Here is a 15,615-nt window from a genome sequence, read left to right on the forward strand (position 1 = left end):
ATTCACTTGTATCCTTACAGTATTACTAGAGTTACGTGTCAGTCTATCTAGTGTTAGGCTAGGTTAACATCACTGTTATACTGAAGAACCTTAAATGAAGACATAGTCCAGCACATTCCTGTGCAGTGTTTCCTTGTCTGAAAGCAAACCAAGGGAAAGTAACACTGGAAATTAATGAAATGGCAGCAAATTGTTTGAGAAGGGAAAACAAACAAAGAAACAAGAACAACAAAACCTGCTTTAATTTATCTCAATTACCATATTTTATTTTTGTTTCTGCATTAGGTTATCAGCTTAATTCCGCTGAATGTATGGATATTCGTCTGAAGCGTGTTGTTCCTGATCATTATTGTCACTATTATCCAGAAAATAAGAAACCGAAGCCCAAGCTAAAAGAATGCAACATGGATCCCTGTCCTTCTAGGTTTGTATGAGAAATAAATGTAAGTGTGTGCTATAGACAGTTACTAAGGAACAAGCAGTTGTATATATTTAATTTGTTTTGTTTTTGTTTTTTTCACCTTTAAGACTATGCAGTCTTGGTTGATTATTGCATACATTAAAGGCTGATGTCTGTCACCACTATCAGTGGGTTTGTGCCACTTAAGTGCTGTACAGCAGGAGACTTTGCTTTGCATAGATACTGCAAATATCAGTTTGCCTTTGTTCAAGGGCTAATTCTACCTTCTTTATTATGCTGATTGCAAAGGCACTAGCATGAAGATTTTGTAAGGTTTTGTGAGAAGGAATGATTGTTTGCCTGTTTTTCAATTTTATCGATGCTGCTATTCAGAATTTTTCATTAAAAACAGGGAGTAGCTCTAGTTCTCAGTCATCATACAAGCTTTTTTTTTGTGGTTTATCTTGGTTTATTCATACGCCTAACAAAAAATCTCATTCTTCATTTGTACCATGGAATTGACAATAGTTTGGAGCTTTTGTTGATTTGGTGGTGGTGGTTTATTGTTTGTGTGTGTATATGCTTTTTGTGTTCTTTTTGGTGTTATTACTATTACATTAAGAATAGGAAAAAATATTCAAAATAAATATATTTGTGGTACAAATGCCAAAGGATATTATTGCCAAATTATAAAGGCTACAGTATATATAAATTGTATTGAATTGCACTACAGTATTTCAAACTAACTTTTGGATTGTCTGGTGAGGTTTCCTGGCTGTGCTAAAGAATCTTAAAATAATATAGCAGTATCAAGTCCCAGAACCTCACATTAATATGCCAGCTGGCCAAACTAGACTTATATGCAAGAAGAAAAGGAAACACTCTCAATGGATTTCATTTCCTATAGCTAAACTGTCCATTTCCTTTCATTCCTGTTGAACATAATCATTGATAGTGACCTCTAACAGTTATAGATGTGCAGGCTTTCAAGATTTTTTCCTGGAGAGTTGATCACTCTATGGAGTGGTATGACTTCAATAATGCTTAATGGATGTGGTTGCCAAATATTACAAACTTGGAACGGGAAAATTAGAGAAGGATAATTAGCTTTTTCCTTTCACATTTAGCTTATATAGACAGAAAAAAAAAGGAAGTACTACTAGATATAATAACATATTTTGTAGTATTGGAAGTAAGGCTTTATGCTGTGCGATTCATAGTAAACAGCTCTAGAAGGATGCTAAAGCACCGTTCGGACCTATCTAGAATGAATCCTGCAGTGCATTTATTTCACTGTTACTCATGTTCTTCACAGGCCTTCATCACATATGTGCGAGAATTTTCTTATTAATAAAGTAGCACAGATAGAGATTTTTTTTTTTTTAGTGATCCTGCTGAAGGTTTCCTTATTTATTTTTTTATTTTTTATTTTTTTGGGTGGAATGAAATGAAGAAACTGTGTGGTGAATAGTTCTCTATCCCTGCAGAACAGTTAAGATTATACCAGTCATTGCTGGCTACAGGGGTAATATAACAAATGTAAGATTCCATCATTTCACTTTGGAAATTGCTTACTTTAAGCATGATCATGTTGAGTATGTACTTAGTGTATAGTCTTGGGTATGAGAAATAATCATGCAATATTTATTTTGTTGACAGTGATGGATTTAAAGAAATCATGCCCTATGATCACTTCCAGCCACTTCCTCGGTATGTATAATCAGAATAGCATGTGTGTCAGTGTTAGCACAGTTTTGACTGCAAATATACTTTTTGAGTACTAAGATTGTGGAAAATCATCTTCTGTTTTGTTGTTGTTGTTGTTGTACAGGAGAGCAAGCATATAACATAGTCTTGAACTTCAGTTTTGAAGCTTACGAGTTATTTCAATATGCTCTGGACAATTAACAGTAAGAGCTTAATATGTTGCTCTTGAAAACATTGACTTAAAAGACTTCAGAATAAAGAGTTGTTCCCCTAACTTCCTACCCCTGTTGTACTGTCAAGAAGAACGTCTCTTTTAAAATGCATCCATGGATTCTCTTACTGAAAGATTTTTAGTTTAAAGCTGTAAGCAGTGAATATATTCACTTATACAACTGGTCTTCCTATGTTAAAGGACTCTTCACTTCCTCTTCACTTGAAAGATCTTATTTTTTATTATTTAAACCTACTTTCTATTTAGTGACTTCAAGGCTGACACGGCATTTTAAAGATACTGAGTTGTCTGAATGTCTATTGCCTAAAATTGTCATCAGAGCACAATTTGTTGCATTTTATTACTTTTTTCACCTGCGTCAATCATTGGATTATAAAGCTTCTCTGGAAGGTTTAAATGTTTTGTGAATGATGTTAGGACTAAAAAAGCATTGAGCTAGACTTACTATTAATGTAAAGAATTGTAGTCAATGGAGTTAGATGTGTATTTATCCCAGTTGAAGCTCTGCTCTAGTATACCAGGAAATGAATAATGTATATTTTTCTAAAGGAGTGAAGATATGAAGTAATATGAATGAAATCATAGATTTGCATGGCTCAGTAGAGCTACTGATTACAGCTGATATAAATGGCCATAGTTTATTTCTGTAACAATTTACGCTTGCTGTGGATCTGCTGTCCAGTGATGTATTTTGGCTTTCATACATAAATTGAGATTTTTTCCTTTACAGCTTTATCCTGTAAAGTTCCATAATTGTTCTGTCTCTCTCTCCTTCCATTTCTTCTGCCAATTTAAGTTCCTTTGTGCTTCGCATATCCTCTGGAAGTCAGCACAACTTATTTACACAAGTATTTTATCTTCTGAACTACTCAGAGCTTGAAGAACAGTTAGAAGAGAAATTTAATCTCCTTTCTATGCTTTACTGTGCTCAGCATGTTTGCATGATACTGCGGTGAGATAGATCATGCCTGTGATAAAGCTGTGGGCAGGTTCTCTGACTTCAAACGTTGAGAACTGCAGACGAAGGCCTGCCTCATTTCAGCACCCCAGTGTGTACTGTCAGAAGGTATCATGGTCTTCCTGATAGGGCAGTGCTCAGGAGTAAGAACTGTAAAATAGCAGACAGCCAAGCAGGGTGCTGTGTTGATGCCATCAGGATGGAAAGAGAGGAAATGGGGCAGGCTGATTCACTGGGTCCCTTCCATTGGGAGGGCACCTAAAGAAACACTCCAGAGGTGTAAAAACACCCTATCTTTTTGGAATTACTGAAAGAAAACAGCAGCTGAAACAGTTTGTGTACTTGCATGATGATGTGAACCTGGTTCAGTGTGGACACAAGTCTTGCTTCAGTGCTGTTGCCTGTAAAGTAATTGCACTATAATATATACACAATATAAATATATTGCATATATTTGCATATATGTGTGTGTGTGTGTATATATATATATATATGCATATGCATAATGCATCAGTCTGCATCAGTTCTGCTGGGCCTTTTTCCACATTTTCCTTCTGCTTTGTCTTTTCTTACCTGTTCACATGCTAACTCAAAACTGTTCTTGCAAAGCAGGCACAAAATCAGCGTTGTATATATACTTGAGCAAAGCTATACAGGCTCCCTCACCTTGACCAGCAGTCATACATCACACCTCCTACATAACACAAGGGCCATGTGCAGGGCTGCCTTGCAGTCCTGTGGCATTTACCACTACTTTCCCATTCACACGAGGAAGTTGTGGGAAAGTCATGGTGCGCACCGCAAGATCTTGAAAGAGTTCTCCTGTGGCTAGAGTTGTAAATGCCCCACTGAAATATTTTTACAGATGGAGAATTCTTTTGAAATAAATAGAAAAATTTCCCAGGATGAAAATTTTCTTTTAAAGCTTTTGGAATGCCTCCATTTATTTCAGACTTGTTGGACTGTTGAGGATCCCTTGACAGCTGTGGGTTCTGGAAAGTATCTCCTTGACTGCTTGCCCAAGACCCCCCTTTTCCCCAGTAGCCATGGACCTCACTCCATCTTGAAAATGCTTATGGGAGTATGGGATCTGGAGTGTGTTCGAAACTGATGAGATAAAGAAAAACAACTATAAAACTTTATGCTATAAACACTTGTGAGGCTAGTATTACATATAGCACAGTGAGCCTTATATATATAAATCCATGAGCTGCTAATTCATTGAACAGTTAATTGCTCTTTAGTTCCTGACTTTTTCTTTTTCTGTTTTATTTTTGGGGAAGAAAATGACTTAACAATGGTCATTCATTTAAATCAAAGAAAGAAAAGTGTAGTTTTTTCTCTTCAAATGTATTTTACACTAGTGATATGATATTGATGTTTAGGCATTTAGCTTTATTCTGAATGGTTTTGAGTATATATTCTATGGTTAATGTTCCATGGCTTGCTGTATGTTTCATACTCATTCTTCTGTTGACCTTAAGCATGATTAATATGTTTTTATAGGCAGTCTAAAGAGCTGCTTAAAACAGGAAGTATCCTTGATTTACCTACCATCATAGAAAATGGATAATAATTACTTAAATTTACCTTTGATTTATAGGCCTCTGTCTCATCTGCTCCAAAATTCTGACTTCCTCTATGATAGTTCATCTTGAAGAATTGATTTTTGAGGGGTATTATAGTAGTTGTTGTGTTGTGTCCATTTTTTATAACAGATATGTGTTTTTTTTTGTTTATTATTATTATTATTATTATGATCCTTTCTGAGCCCCTGTGATTGTCAGTATGAATTATTTTTAAACAAGACCGTGTACCATAAGATGTGCTGCAAAACTCAATCATTTCCCATAGTTACGGTTTTAGTTTGGGTAGCTGATGGAAAGAAAGCAAGAGATAGAAAGTGAAGGGTGAAAAAAATCCTGCGGGGCTGACTGGAAACTATAGGTAAAGGATATAGACGCTTGTAATGTGTAAAAGTGGCAAGAGCTGGAACACTGAGGTTAATTTTTGTTGCAAAGTTGTTGCTTAAACGTACATTCATGCTAAGATCAAGAAATAACTGAAACAAAGCTTGTAACCTAAAAACATCCATGTTCTCAACCCAGAACATGCAGTAATTTCCATCTTTGCCATAGCTAGGTCTAAGACTGTGCACAATTGTCCATTTTGAAGACATTCCCTCCCAACCAAGTTGTTTTTCATCCTCCTGTTGGAGGCTATTACCCCACAGCCCTTCTTGTTGGCAGGGCTGTGTGAGTTTTCCTTGATCTCTGTATCTCCTTGCTTCAGGAGAAATCAGCTAGGTTAGCTGAAGCGGCTGAAATGGAAGAATAGCTGCCTTTTACTTGAAACAAGTTGGAAAATACAAACTCATTCAATGGCATTTTAATGCGGGTGGAAAACTCTTGCAGAACTGCAGTGGTGACCAGCCAAATGGTACCTGTCGCAATTTAATTTGTTCAGGGTCCTTATGGATGAAGACAGTTCGAGTTGAAATAGCTGAATAGCTGATTTTGTCCAAAGCAAGTATTAGAATTGCCATAAAAATTCTTTCATGAACTGATTTTTTAAGGGTAGTCTGCATAATGTGGGCAGCAATGAGCAACAGTGGGCAATAACAACCTCAGCCAGCACAGCCAGTTCTGTCTTTGTCTTTGGACAGACAGATCTCAGGTCTGGTCTCTGACAATGGTAAGAAAAGTACAATGTGACCATGTAAATTAACTGTGAAAAATATTCTTTTTAGGTGATGTAGACTATTTGCAAGAAAATCATTCCAGTAATCAAACTTGGTACATTTAGGGTCTTTAACATATATGTGAAAATTAGACTTCAGTTATTTTGGGAAACTTACTTAAATTTATAGTTCTTTGTCTTCTCATTTTGCACATGAATTTAAGTCTGGAATAATGCAAGTTAAGTCTAATTCAATGTATTTATATTCACTGTGTGGTAAGAATCAAGCAACGAAGTATCAGTGAGCTTTAATTACACTAATGTTGGTATCGGTATTTTGCACTTTAAAAGAGTTTAGAGAAATAAAAAATAGCCTTGTTTTTAATATATATGAGTTCTTTTTCCAGGTGGGAACATAACCCTTGGACTGCATGTTCTGTTTCCTGTGGAGGTGGTATTCAGAGGAGAAGTTTTGTGTGTGTAGAGGAGACCATACACGGAGAGATTCTGCAAGTGGAAGAATGGAAATGCATGTATGCCCCTAAACCCAAAGTCATTCAGACCTGTAATCTGTTTGATTGTCCTAAATGGGTGGCAATGGAATGGTCTCAAGTAAGTTGAAAAGCAATTTGGACCATTATTATTATTATTATTTTTATTACTTTTATTATTTTTTTTTCTTAAAGAAATCCTGTATTCTTATGTTACCGTGTATTTGTGAGCTCAGGGCTACTGAAAAAAAAATGCAAGCATAATTCATAGCACTTACTAGGAGAAGTTTGTGCTAAGTAACTTGGCCTGATAATAAAAAATAGTTAACGTGTCTGTGTAAAGAAAAGCACATAGAATTATTTATGCCTGTTGAATTCTTGCTTTACACAGAGGAGAAATTAGAGTCAGAGGTCAAACCCCTTTGCAATCAGGTTGTTTGTCTCTCAGTTCTTGATAAATGTAATCTTTCACTCCATATAATAGCTAAAGGCATGGCTGTCTAGGGGCTGACATGTCTGCAAGGGTAATTTTCCAGCATTCTTACCTTTCATTATAAGAACAAGAACATAAAGCCAACTTATCTTGGCTGTAGTTATCTGATACAGTCAGATAGCTCAACGCTTCTATAATTCCTTAGTTCATCCAAATGACATCACTGACATGCAGTGAAGAAACAGTTCTTGCAGCACGTCTGACCCAGTTTAAACTGAAAATGACCACTCTGAGAGAGCATATTCTCAGTACATAGCCACTTCTGTTTTAGACTGTTGCCAATCAGATAAGCTTTATAGAAACCCAAGAAATCATTTGTATTCCCAAAACTTAGGCATTTTTTCCAGCATCAACCTTCTTTTTATTCACCTAGCAATGCAAGGTCATATTCACGTGTTTCTGATATCTGATTAATTCTGGAAAGACTTTAGAGAACATACCAGTACTTCAAACTTGCTTTTTGTCAGTATCTGTAAATAGAATAAAAAAGAGAGAGAATGAGATGATTACATTGTCTCCTGCAGTGCACAGTCACATGTGGCCGAGGCTTACGTTACCGAGTAGTGCTGTGTATTGACCACCGTGGGCAGCATGTCGGTGGCTGTAATCCACAACTTAAACTTCACATAAAAGAAGAGTGCATCGTGCCAATACCGTGTTACAAGCCAAGAGGTAACTGGAATTTTGTCTGGGTCTGTTATTGTTTTACATTTTTGTTAAGAGAATTAAAAGCCCCTGGTAACCTTTCAGAAATGCCAGAAGCTGGAATTTACTAGGACTTATTTCAGTCTTGGCAGAAATAGGCATTTTAATTATTGGTGCTAGGAAAAGTGTCCTGCTGATATTCTTTGCTGATAATGTGGTCAGACTGTCATGAAGTGAACATGCTAACCAGTTCTATACAGCTTGGTCAAACCGGGAAAAACAGAATTAACGAGTTCAAGATGGTGAGGAAGAGTTGTTCAGTAACACTTGAAATGGGAATGATAGTCTGTATGTATCATCTGGGATGTTGTTTGCTTGCATCTCATGAAATGTGTCAAGATTCTCGGTGGGCTTCATCAGTTCATTGAGTTATAGACAAACTGGTTTCTTTCTCTCTTCTCCATTTTTGTTTATATAAAATGCCTGGTGAATGAAATGGTACAATCTCTAAAAGAGTTGATAGGGCATAAAAGAGTAGATGTGAAGGTGAGAGGAAAAACAAAGGTGTATGTGTTGTGCTGGTGGTGGGGAAGTAGTATGTCTTGTCCCTTGTTAATTTCTCTCCCTCTGGGCACAGAAAATTTTGGTTGGTGCTACTTTCTCCTTTTTTCCCCAACATTTCAGACATTCACCATAAAAATTTACACAGAAAAGGTGCAGGTTATCTGTAGATGACCTTATGTTTCTCTACACAATGTTTTCAGATTCCAGACAATTCTTCAAGCACAAAGAATCCAGAGTTAAACCATGAGGTAGAAACCAGCACTGAAATTCTAAGAACCTTTTGTGATTTCACTTAGGTTTGGAGGTAGACATCCTCAACTATCTAACAGTACCCCAAGAAAAGAATCACAGAAGTTTAGGATGTTCAGACAGATAAAAGATGCTAGAATTTGTTGATTTTTTTATGGTGAATTGTAATTTTGGTAAAGCTGGCTAACCTGGTTAGCAAAAATAACATTTCATACGAAAATCTAATGAAGCCACTCCATCTGCAGAATAATGTGTTTTTGCTTTGTTCTGACTTCTTTTTCAGCTACAAACTTAGGTTATGATGATAATTCGTTACACTGAAATATAAGCTACAATCTAATAGAAACTGCTTGTACTTGGGGAAGATGTAGGAAAGAAGTCAAAGATTAAATAGAAATAAAATTGGATTACTGGTACCCTATCAGTAAAGCATAGTGTCAGGATGGATCTCAAACATCATGAAGAAATTTCCTAATCAATTTTATTTTATTATCCAGTATATCTTTATTCATAAGCATTAGATCAATAGGCAGTGTAAAGTGTGAAATGTTAAGATGAATAATGCTAGTATCTACTACTTGCTTTATTTTTGGAGGAATTGTTGAGGTGTTTGTTTTCTCTTTCTCTACCAGAAAAAAGTCCTGTGGAAGCAAAATTGCCATGGTTTAAACAGGCACATGAAATGGAAGAGACCAGAACAGTCTCAGAAGAGCCAACGTAAGTACATTGTATTTTAGAGTGCAGAAACATTTCCAGCATATTTTGCAGATCATCTGGAATGACTGTTGCTCTGCAGTTTGCTTTGACATTTGGCCCTCCTTGGAGATGAGTTGTGTTGTGAGCTGTTCCTAATTTTACATCTCAACAGCTTTGCTTCTGGAGCTCCTGTTCTGGATGACATAGAGCTACTCTATTAATAGTGTCCCTATTATCATTCAAGCAAAGTAAAGGGATCTTAATTTAACCTAATTAAGACTAAAATTAATGCGTGTGGAAGCATTTCAGCTGATGTGCAGTAAATAAGTTCAGTTTTATCCCAGACATTGCCGTTACCTCAAGAATGTAGTGGTTCTATTAAAAATGTACTTCGTAGGGTTGCCAGGATTTCCTTGGAGGGGGAGGGGGACAGTGCATTAAGAAAGTGAGAAAAACCTGCTGATCTATGAGCTTAGCTGAATCTGTGGGGATAAGATGTGACATTTTACACACGTGTGTGTGAAATAACATCTGGATTTTTTGAGTCCCTTAAAAGCTGATGAGCATAAGCCTGACAACACTTATGCCCTGGGGATGAAAGCATAACCTAAATCCAGCTACACTTGTTCCTGTCCCTTGTATGTTAGGACATCTACAAAGTTGCTTGTATTGCTGTGTACATTTCTTGCATATATTCAACTAATATATCCAATATTTAGTATATAACTTTCTAGGAAGTAGAATCTTTCTATAAGGGTTTTGTGAGAGTTTTTGAACAGTGCTCTGCTGTGGTTAGCCAAATTCTGTACTTGTTTGTAGCAGCTACAGTTTAAAATAATTTAAGTGAGCTTACTAAAGCTCATCTAACTTTGGAATTATATTGCTCTATCTGAAAGCAGAGTATGCCCCATAACCTCTTATTTTAATTCCTCCATCTAGCTATTCCTGATTTTTGGCACATGTGCATCAACAGGTGTGATCATGAGTAATAAAATCTTTACACCTGCAGTGACTCACGGAAGAAACCTCTTGCCAAACAGGTGTTTGCATTGTTATGGTGACTGTACTTTAAACTTTTTCCTGCACTAGCCTCTCAAGTCAAGGGTCAACCTACTGTGAGTGGTTATTTCACTCTCCAAATTGGTGGCCCTGAATTCAGGTAGAGTAGTAGCAAAGTTATAAAAATAAAGTGTGATTGTCAAAGGGAGTGATGCAATCAAATGTGCCTGTTGAATGTCAGCATATCAGAATGAATATATAGGAGGCCACATCTCAAGAGAATTCAGCATGAAGCAATAAAGAAAATCATCTCTAGCATTACAAAATAATCATGTGGCAACTGTGCATTAATGAAGTCTCTAGGTTTTTAGGATTCTTCAGCAGCAGTCTGACAGAATAAGCAAGGAGGACTGGCAGGGACACAGCATGCCAGTTTAGAGTATATTTAGAATATAATAGAGCTGAGCTGGAAACTTTGTAACGGGTTCACTCTTACCTTTTCCTCAAAAAGAAAGCAGTTATTCATGCCTTCCTAGACATGATTGATCTATTCCACCATGGCCTTGCAGCGTGAATGCAGCCATGTGTACATTCTGTCATAGCGTACGTTCTGTCATAGCTCTGCAGCAATGCAGTTTCCTAAATTTTTTTCTCTTCACTTACTCTGGAATTCTAGCTCTTCCTCACTTTCATTCATGATCCTTACTTTGTCCAAGGATCTTTCCTTCACATTTTCCAGAAGCATCTTCAACCACATCTAAAAGGTTTCTCCGGCCACTTCTCACTGATGACCCTAGTCAGCTGTCCTCTTTACTGTGCTGCTGAGGTTCTCTTGCTTTCCTAGTCAGGGTACTCTGGGCTCTCCTGGGACATGGCTCTAATGCTCCAGCCAGATTCTCTATTTGTTTATTTCTACCTGCTGCCACCTGCTCTTACTTTACTCTTATAAGGAAGCCGTCGAGTAAGGAGAAATGAGAAATAACTGATCCCTGACCTCATTTGTTTTTGCAGATTGCCTGTTGGTCATGTAGACAGTGCTTTGCAAACAAAGCAGTTTCTCACGAGATGCTTTAAATCTTATGCCCTAACTGCTCCGGTCTTTTCTAGTTGGAGTAAGTTTTTTGGGTCAGGGTTTAGGATTTTAAAAGAAACTGTACCAGTAGGTTGTTACTTCTCCCAGAGTAAATTATAACAAGATTTCCTTCTGGTTTGGATATGTTTCACTTTGTGTTTTTGTTTTGTGTTTTTTTGTTTGTTTGTTTGTTTAATTTACACATGGTCCAGTGTGATAACTCATAGCCCACCGCTCCCTAGCAGGAGGCTTATCATTTCCTTGGTAAAATGCCATCACTTCTAGTTTTACTTATTCTCTTGTCATACAAACTTAAACCACAATATGAAGTCTCAACTTCTTGTCCATCCTCTTATTACTACTGTCTTTCTATGCTTTTGTGTGATATTTTAGTTGATAATGAATAAGAGAATAAATGCAGCTGTGTTTTAGAACCCACAAGTGTGGATATGCCAAAAGGAGCTTGTGGAAGATAAATACTTCTGCCGCTGTGGTCTACCACGGTTGGTGTCCTGAATTTACATAGAGAGGGAACATTCAAAAGCTCCTTTTTTTTTTATTATTAGCAATATAAAATATGACTGCCCTTAAAGTGAGGCCAAAAAAAATGTAGGTCTGACCTTTTTAGTTTTCAGTTGTGGAATGTGATGACAGTTGATACCGATCATTATTTTAAATGTTCTTCCCTTGAGCCTTCTTAGTTACAGTGGGATTCACAGAGAAGATTCAGCAAGATTTTTGCATCTTTTTTGTATCATAAGTTAAAGAAATAGACACCTCAACTGCCTTTCCCTGTCATGGTTTAGGACAAAATTGAAATGTCTTCAAAAGCTGATATATTTTTTCAGCAACCTGAGCTAAAAAATAATCACTCGGTTTGTTGAGTTGCACTCAGTAAAGGTGAAATATGGTGTGTTTCATGAAGGTTACTGCTCATTGTGTTTCCCAGTCATTTTCACAGAAATGCCCCCATTGTGGCCATGGTGATAGACAATTACACATTTTTCACTTCTCTGAAAATTTTCTGGTGATTTTGTATATCATTACATGCAAGATTGATAAAAACTGACAGTGCAACTCCGCTTAGATCAGGCAAAGGTGATGCTTCAGGGAGGGGTAGGGTGCCAGCACTGTGGAAGTTCTGCCCCAGTAAGCAGCCAACATTTTAGATGCTTCTGCAAAATTTTATTCAGGCCCCTTGGCGCAGTAGGGTTGGACTGGAAATATCACAAGAGCAGCCTTTTTTCAGGATTTAGGCATTTCCTGTCTTAACTGAAAACAAGAACTGCAGGCATTAAGAAAAAAAAAAAAAAAAAGAGAGACAACATGTTTTCAAAATCTTCAGAAAGCTGGAGAAGGCTATGCTGAGTTAAGTTTTCAGTTTAGATTTGATTGGGTTGGGTTGGGCTGGTCAGTCTCCTTCTTACCATCAGTAGTTTAAGCTACTGCTTTATTTTCCAGGTCATCCCACATTGGCTTTTTCCAAGTGTGCAGGTGAATGCACGCTTCCCTTAGTGTTAAACTGGTAACAATGCAGGGTGGACATACTCTACACTGCTTCTGTAGTGTGTGCATCTTTAATACCTGAACACATGATAACAGAAGTATAAGATTACGACGCTGCCTTCATAAGAATATCTATAGAAAAATTCTAATTGTGAAAAGTTGTGCCTACTCCAATTTGCATTTTTTTCTTACTTTTTTTTTTGTTGTTGTTGTTAAATCAAAGAGTAGTCTCATCTACAAATGTAAAGGTCTTAGAAAAGTTTGAGAATTACAGCCACCTAATTGAATCCATTTTAAATTCATGATGATCTACAGGGCATCATAATACAACTGCTTTGATGCTTCTTAATCCTGACCTGAAATCACTCTGAGTGTATGCCCAACAAAAGAAGACTGAATTTCTATTTGCTTCAGGGAAGTATCAAATCTAAAGCCTTGCCATATGTGTGCTGTGAATGCCACTGAATAAAAAAAATATATCACTTCCAAGGTTGATCGAATTTGATTTAATGATCTCTGTCACAGTCTTTGGTGGAGAATATGTTGACAACTAAATCTTAAAAATAAATAAATAAATGTGAACTCAAAATGCAGATATAATGCCAACCCCTGGAGCTCTCACACTCTCCAATTATTATTATAAATAATAATTTATTATTATTATTGTTGTTGTTTTAACCATCTCCATTGGCTTCTTTTTAAGGTACCTATAATTAAGGACTTTAATAGCTAAATAATCACATGACTAGTTTAGCAAATGCCAAGGTAGATTAAAACATACCTTTTTTTTTTTTAATCTTCACTGTAAAATCCAAGACACCGATATTCAGCAGGAAAGCCTTAATTATAATATAGGCTTGCTATAAGTCACAGAAAAAAACGGGTAGAATTTTCTGAATTTCTTTATATTTCTGAGTTTCTTCAATTGTTTGCTGAATGAATGGATTGCTGTGGTTCAAAATTGCCTTTCAGCTACACAGGATTTCAAAAGAATGCATCATAGGTTATTTTTGGAATGTTTTAAGGCATTCGGCTAACAGTATACAAAACTGACACATTTCTGGTATGTTGCTGTCATACTTTTACCAAAAAGAATTCCTTGCTTTCAGACTGTAAACTCTTAGGTGTGGTTAGAACACTGACAAACTCTTTTCAACTGTGAATGTCCATCGATTTTGTATTTCAAATTAGATACACAACTACAAATGGACATTTTTATTTTATTTTTTTTTTAATACAGAAACCGGTCATTTTTGGAGAGGGAAATCAGAGTTTTGTAAGCCTATGCACAATGATTTTGATCCAATAAAACCCTTAAGCATAAATTTAACTCTGAGCATGTTACAGTCCTACAGAATTCAAGACTGCTAATACATTTAGTCAGGCACATGCTGAAGTGTTTCATTTAATGAGGGTGATTTTGCCATGGCTGCCCTAGGTAGTTTACATGACTGTATTTGGGAAGACTGTGAAATCTGATATTTAAGGGTTACACTGAGTTTATCTGCTGGAGTAAGAGAAATCCTTCCTTCACATCTTTTCCCACAGATGTTCATTTAGAATTCATTATCAAAAGCATTTGGCCATTGACCACTGCTAGCTTTGCCATTGAACAGAATGACCCATTAGGTTACACTTGTATGACATTTACTCATTTTTATTTTTTTTACCACTGTAGAACACAACCATCCATCATTTTGACAACACTCTTCCAATAAAAACCAAACTGGTCATGCACTTCAAAGGTTGTCAAACTTGTGAGGTGGCAAGCACTTGTAGTTTTCCTTGGTTTCAGTAGGAGCAGGGAATACAGAGTCCTTTACTGAAGTACGTCAGGGACTTCTCCTTAAGCAGTAGTTATTTACCTTTTAACTTTTCTTAGAATTAGGAAGAACAGCTATTCTTTTCTTCCACAGGAAGAAAAAGGAAACAATCTGTTTTGGGGTCTATCACATGGATAGCTTGGGTGACTATGCCATGAACTGAGTTAGAGTATCCGCACAGGCTATCCACTCATCTGTTCTCCTTTTTCATATTTGATTCTTCCTCTGTATATACTGGCAAGAACTAGTTGGCTCAAGATGATAAACTCTCCACGGAATCAACCACGCTGTGTTGACATTTTTCTATGCTTACTGTGTATGCAGATTGTAAATACATTTTTTTGTCAGTCCTACACAACTGTTCCTATATTCATAAGGCAGCTTTCCTACAGTACAGAGGAAGAGTATTCTTAATCAAAGATAAGGAGAAAATCTTTGAATCCTATTTTGATTTTTTCCTTTCATATACATTTTAGCATTGGTCAAATATGTTCTCTAACATCTGCCAGCTGCATTTTGATCATCATCTGTATTTGAGCATATAATAAAGTGCAACTGAAACCTTTGTAAAAAATGTTTTGTGAAACTCTATTTGGTTTCTTATAAATTGTACCCCAAAGCTACTTAAGATGACTTTATTAATGAAATTCAGCCCCATGGCTTTAGTGTGATATTGAGAACTATCATCAGATATTAATGTGACCCTCAAAGTCAGAGAATATCATAGACTGAAAGCTACTTTTATTTAGTAAATTCATGATCTGTAAAATAAAATTTTACTACAGTTCATCAGGAGCATAAATGCCTTCTAATAAAAATGATGGATTATAGACTCAGCTAGTTAGACCTCTTTATTGAAGATGAGAGGCTTTTTATAAGATTAATCTTGAAGAACAGCCTGAGGTGTTGCACACTGGAGAGAGCTACATTTGAAAGTGGTTTTCTTCTCTCTGGTCTCTGATTATTAGTATGATGTATGGTGATTGCCTTTCTCATAGATTTAAGAAGAAAGCAAATACACTTCTGGTATATGCCTAACTTTGTGTACCTGGGGAGATAAATGTTTTGTACAGCTATGTCTTCATGGAATTTTTCCTCTTT

General features: G+C 36.4%; 1 protein-coding gene across 1 annotated transcript in view; it reads left to right on the forward strand.

The window, feature by feature from the left end:
* Nucleotides 1-15,615, forward strand: part of ADAMTSL3 (ADAMTS like 3) — a gene marked incomplete at both ends in the record, with an annotated part of 186,210 nt that overhangs the window by 129,326 nt on the left and 41,269 nt on the right. The window contains 5 exons of the mRNA XM_084293125.1: nt 286-424; nt 2,060-2,110; nt 6,384-6,588; nt 7,485-7,632; nt 9,051-9,135. Coding sequence (XP_084149251.1) covers nt 286-424; nt 2,060-2,110; nt 6,384-6,588; nt 7,485-7,632; nt 9,051-9,135 — 628 coding nt within the window. The remainder of the gene's footprint in view (nt 1-285; nt 425-2,059; nt 2,111-6,383; nt 6,589-7,484; nt 7,633-9,050; nt 9,136-15,615) is intronic.

Source organism: Netta rufina (assembly GCF_964035555.1).
Source record: "Netta rufina genome assembly, chromosome: 11".
NCBI lineage: Eukaryota > Metazoa > Chordata > Aves > Anseriformes > Anatidae > Netta > Netta rufina.